The sequence below is a fragment of the Orycteropus afer genome, unplaced genomic scaffold (genome assembly GCF_000298275.1).
Source record: "Orycteropus afer afer isolate SDZICR_OR568_19922 unplaced genomic scaffold, OryAfe1.0 scaffold00196, whole genome shotgun sequence".
In the NCBI taxonomy this organism is placed as follows: domain Eukaryota; kingdom Metazoa; phylum Chordata; class Mammalia; order Tubulidentata; family Orycteropodidae; genus Orycteropus; species Orycteropus afer.
Genome location: NW_006921783.1, coordinates 524,002 through 529,998, shown reverse-complemented (window position 1 = coordinate 529,998; position 5,997 = coordinate 524,002). Strand labels below are relative to the sequence as shown.

General features: G+C 37.1%; 1 protein-coding gene across 1 annotated transcript in view; it reads left to right on the top strand.

Annotated features, from left to right (window-relative positions):
• Window positions 1-5,997, top strand: part of TRIM37 (tripartite motif containing 37) — a 169,340-nt gene that overhangs the window by 60,344 nt on the left and 102,999 nt on the right. Inside the window, exons 10-11 of the mRNA XM_007947920.2 lie at window positions 4,052-4,102; window positions 5,259-5,340. Of these exons, the coding sequence (XP_007946111.1) occupies window positions 4,052-4,102; window positions 5,259-5,340 (133 nt within the window). The remainder of the gene's footprint in view (window positions 1-4,051; window positions 4,103-5,258; window positions 5,341-5,997) is intronic.

The window sequence follows — 5,997 nt, the reverse complement described above, 5'->3', positions numbered from 1 at the left end:
TCTTGCCCCGCCTCTCCATGTTTGATGGTTTTAAGAATTATTTCATTTAATGTTATATCAAAAATATATCTTAAGGTCAGTAACATTTTAAAAATATTACTGTGCCACTGAGAAAGTTAATTTGGTTTTTCTTCTTTTTTAAAAAACAGTGATTTGGGTGAAAGTTTATGGAGCACATTCATTTTCCATTCAACAATTCATACACGTTTTGTGACATTGATTGCAATCCTCACAATGTAATAGCTTTCTTCCACTTCCTTCCTGTGGTTACCTTTTCCCTGTGTCCTTGTTTCCTGTAAATTCCTGCCCTATGGGCTATCTCCCTGCACAAATGCTGCCTTTCTGATCTCCCATGGTAGATTATTGTAAGGAGTGTACTTACCTGGTGTAATTGTTCACCTTGTAGGCTTGTCTGTTGTTCATTGGAAGCCATGGGAGTGAGCTCTTTCCGGGCCTGAAGGGTGACTAAGATCCATGGCTTGGGGACCAGTAAGCCTGGTCTTATTTATTTATTTATTTATTTTTATTTCATTGTGATGTGGGTGAAGGTTTACAGAGTAAATTTATTTTCCATAAAGCAGTTCATACACATTTTGTTTCATGACATTGACTGTAATTCCCCACAATGTAACAGCTCTCTTCCCACTTCCTCCCTGAGTTACCTCTTCCCTGTGTCCTTCTTTCCTATGCATTCTTGCCCCCTAAGTTATCTCCTTGTGCAAACACTGCCCTTCTGTTCTCCCACGATTGATTGTGCTAAGCTGTGTATCTACCTGATGTAATTGTTCACCCTATATGCCTGTCTGTTGTTTGGCTGGAAGCCACAGGAGTAACTTCATTTCCAGACCTGAAGGGTAACTGTGGGCCATAGTCTTGGGGGGTGGGGGTTGGTCTTACTGAGCTCTATCAGATGAGTAAACCTCGCCTTTTTTTTTTTTTTTCCCTTAAGATTTTGAGTTTTCTTCCACTTTGTTGTTCCACTCTATCCAGGATCTCGTGCACTGATCTCTTTCCGAGTGGTTGACAGTGGTAGCTGAGCACCATCTAGATCTGGTCTCATGGTCATACAGGCTGAGAATCGCATGGTCTGGTAGTCACTTGTACTAATTGTTTCCACGCATCTTTGGTTTTCTTCATTCTTCTTTGCTCTGGACAAGGAGAGACCCATTGTTGCATCTAGATGGCCACTTGTAAGCTTTTAAGAGCCCAGTAGCTACTCACCAAAGTAGGTTGTAGAACAGTGTGTTTGTGTAGTATATTATGCCACTTGAGCTTGATGTCCCCTGCAAGCATGCTCCTGAGCCCACAAGTCCAACTATCACTCCCTCAAGTCTGGTCTTTTTTATGATTTTGAGTTTGTCCCATATTTTTTCCCACTCTACCCAAAATCTTTTACTTTGATCCCTTTCTGAGTGATTAACGGTGGTAGCTGGCTTCCATCTAGTTCTCAGGGTCTCAGGGTTATGTAGGCTGAGGTTCCTATGATCCGCTAGGCCCTTGGACTAATTGTTTGCTTATGTCTTTGCTTTTTTTCACTCTTCTTTGCTCCAGAGAAGGAGAGACCAATTGTTGTAACTTAGATGTCCACTTACAAGCTTTTAAGACCCCAGTCACTACTTATCAAAGTAGGATGTAGCACAGTGTTTTTGTATGTAGTATGTTATGTCATTTGAGCTTGATGTTCCCTGTGACCATGGTCCCAAGCCTGTAGGCCTAAAGACTCATTCCTCAAGGTGTTTGGCTGTGGCTAAGGAGTTATTGTGACTTTGTCCCCTGTTTGCTTTATTATATATATGAGCATTCTTACAGCTCATACAAATACATGTGTAGAAATGTTGTCTGCCAAACTTATATACGGTCATGGGTATATTCCCTTTCTCCTACCCTTACCCTCCCATCTTTGATAACCAACAAAGAAAGTTGCTTTCCATGTATAAACCTATCCTTGACTTTTTATAGTGGTGGACTCATACAAATTTTACCGTTCTGTGATTGACTGAATTCAGTCAGCATAGTTTCCTTCAAATTCATTCATGTAAAGGGATGATTCGCTGGTTCTTCATTATTCTTTAATGTTGAGTAGTATTCCATTGCGTGCATGTGCCATAGTTTGGTTATCCTTTCATCTGTTGATGGGGCTTAGGTTGTTTCTGTCTCTTTGCTATTGTAAATAGTGTTGTGATGAACCTGGGTATGCATATATATCTCAGTTTTCCTTTCTTTAGAATGTAGTGGGATTGCTGGATCAAATGGTATTTCTATTTCCAACTTTTTAAGGAAGTGCCATACTATTTCCCTGCAGAAGCAAGACTGGGCAATCTACTTCTGTAAAGATTTATTGCCTCAGAAACCCAGTGGGGGCTGCTATGAATCAGAATCTACTGAGTAGCAGTGGGTTTTCTTTTGGTTATACTGTTTTCCAGTGTTGTATTTTGCAATCCCAGCAGCAATATATGAGAGTTCTAGTCCCTCCGCACCCTTGCCAGCATTTGTTGTATTCTGTCTTGTTGAACACTGCTATTATTTCTGGGGTGAGATAACTTACTGTTCTTTTGATTTGCACCTCATAGTGCCTAAGGCACTTGACTGCTAACCAGAAGGATGGCAGTTCAAACCCACCAGCCACTCCTTGGAAGGAAGGTTGGGCAATCTACTTCCATAGTGATACTGCCTCGGAAACCCAAGGCAGGGTACTAATGAGTCAGGTCTGACTGGACGGCAGTGTGTTTGCTTTGGTTTTTGTAATGGTTAATACTCCTTGGAAGCGAGAATGGCCAGTTTTCACCTACTTTGGTCATGTTGTCAGAAGGGACCAATCCTTGGAGAAGGATATCATGCTTGGTAAAATGGAGGGTCAATGAAAAAGGGGAAGGCCTTCAAGAGATGGACTGACACAGTGGCTGCACCAGTGGGCTCAGATATAGCAAGAATTGTGAGGCTGGCACAGCATTGGGCAGTGTTTCATTCTGTTATACATAGAGTCGCTTTGAGTCAGAGCTGACTGGATGGCAACTAGCAACAACAGTGGTTACTGATTGTAAGCATTTCTTCGTGTGTTTGTTGGTCTCCTTAATGTCATCTTTGGTGAAGTGTTATTTCATATCTTCTGCCTATTTTTCAACTGGATTGTTTGTTGTTTTGATGATGAGGTATTTGAATTTTCTGTAAATTTTAGAGATAAGTCCCTTGTGACATATGTCATTGCCAAATATTTTTTCCCAGTCTGTAGGTTCTCTTTTTACTCTTTTGGAGAAGTCTTTTGATGTGCATAAGAATTTAATTTTAGAATGTCCCAGTCATCTAGGTTATCTTCTGCGCTTTTTGCATTTTGGGTTATTCTTGATAATTTATTTATGCCATATATAGGGCTCTTAAGTTTGTCCCTTTTTTTTCTTTGATGAACTTTATAGTTTTAGGTTTTATATGTAAGTATTTGATCCATTTTGAGTTAGTTTTTGTGTATGGTGTGAGGTAAGGATCTTGTTTAATTTTTCTGGAAATGGATACCCAGTTTTGCCAGCACCATTTGTTTAAGAGACTGTCTCTTCCCCATTTAATAGATTTTGGGTCTTTGTCAAATATCAGCTGTCCATAGGTGGATAGATCTGTTTCTGGATTCTCAGTTCTGTTCTACCAGTTTATGTGTCTGTCATTGTATGAGTACCAGGCTTTTTTGACTACTGTGCCTGTATTATAGATCTTGAAACCTCCTACTTTGTTCTTCATTAACTTAGATTATTTGAGATCCCTTTCTTTTCAATATAAAATTAGTGATTGGTCTTTTCATATCCTTAAAGAATGTTTCTGGAATCTGCATTGGGATTGCATTGGATCTATAGATTGCTTTGGGTAGTATTGACATTTTCACAATGTTCAGTCTTTCTATCCAAGATCATGGTGTGTTCTTCCATTTTTGTAGATCTCATAGTTTCTTATAGTAGTGTTTTGTAGTTTTCTTTGTATAGGTCTTTTGTGTCCCTGGAAGTTTTTCAGCTAAATAAAATTTTCAACTAAACAAGCTAAGTAATTTTTCATTTTTTTTTTTTCCTAGTGAATTAGTGCCATCTTATGATTCAGCTACTTTTGTTTTAGAGAATTTCAGGTAAGAGTTTTTGACAACTACTGGTTTTTTATATTTATGCACAAGACAGAGTCATTCCTGGGTAGGACAGAAGTCTAGTTAATTATAACACTGAGTTTAGTACTTTTAGAAGAAGCAAGCTTTCTTTTAGAAACAAAGAAGTCATTTGTCTGGATTGTATTTTACCTTTTGTACTGATTACTTGACTATATGACCAAAAGAAACCATTTTAAAGAAGTAAATTCTCTTGGCCTTTGCTAAGGTGGTAGAGAGGGGAGTATAGTGATCGAAGATCTGGGACCTTTCCTACCCCATCATCAGAAATGAAAGTGTGGGAAGAATTCCATTGGGATGCTTTTATCTCAGCTCAAAGTATGGAATTTTAGATGAGGGATCATTATTGTAAGAAATTTGTCGGTTTTATAACTTACATTTTATTAGCCTTTACTGCTTTTTCTCTAATATTAGCACCAAAAATCTTAAATAACAAAGGTCTTAAAGGACTGCCTTTAAGGGTAGCATGGAAATGCGGAGCTAAGAATGTAAGGGCTTACTCTGGAGAAAGAAATTCTAAGTAGGTGATAACAACCATTGAAATAAGGCTAAACTGCAAGAATTTATTCTACTCCCAGTTTGTTTGTTCTTATGGAATAATTTTGTAGTTAAAATATTATTGGCTTTCTGGAGAGATTTTTCCAACATTAGTAAGATTTATCACATGTTCTCCTTTTCTTTTTTCTGAATTATAAAAGGGTAATTACGTTACAGAGAGATGAGGAAATAAATAATACATTCTGGGTTTTGGTTTGTTTTTAATAGTGAAAGGCTGCTTGATGAAGCAGTAATTAGATTCAGGATACTTATCTTTTCCTTTAAATGTCTCAATTTTTACGTGTTTATTTTTTTTCCCTTGAAACTTGAAAGATATTGCTGAATATTTAAGTATCATTAATTTTGCTTACTTCAGAATGTAAATGTATCTAAGTTTATGCAGTAGAATCTTGAATTGTTTAATCACCTTCAGGAACTTCTGAAAAACAACATGTAACAATAAATATGTAACATAATATGTCAAGGACAATATATAACACAAATAAAGTGATTGGTTTTTGTTTTTCATGTTTACATTTTATGGTAATTTTGATCTTAGGATTTGGTTGATTTTCTTTTTTCTTAGCACTTTGCGCCAGAGAGCAGATCCTGTTTATAGCCCACCTCTTCAAGTTTCAGGACTTTGCTGGAGGTTAAAAGTTTACCCAGTAAGTTTTTCTTATTCTGATAAATTTGAAACCCAGGTCTTTCTGTGTTCTCTAGCACACTAGTTCAGATTTCAGTGACATAATGATGATTTTATGTTTCCTTATGGGGTATATTACTGCATAAAAATGAGCTAAACATAAATAGTATGAATCCTGACATTTCATTGAGTTATATTTCTGGTTTCTTCTAGACTGATAATCAACATCAGAGTAAATATTTAAAATTCATTTTTTAAAAGGAAATACAGATACGGAAAGCTATCCAAAACAAATGTATGTTGATTGCGTGCTCATTGTGCTTTCCCATATGTTCCTTTGTCCTATGTATTTCCTGAAAATTGGTAGCTTGACCAAGTGGTACGATGAGACTTGTATTCCTGTAGCAAGAATGTGAATGTACAGTTGCTCCGCTTTTTTGTGATATCAGCAGCTGTAGATGCACATTGCCTAGATCTGCTAATTCTTTGGGAATTTTGTGATAGTGGTCATTCTCATTTTATCATTTCTTTTTCTAATGATTAGTCACAATACGTTTTTTGTAAAAAGATGTTTCCTCTCATCTGCTATTTGGTAACCCACTGTATAAAATAGGGGAGGCAGAATAAATGCTTGATTTTTTAATCTTTTATTTGCCAGGTTTTCTTAGTATCCTCTGAA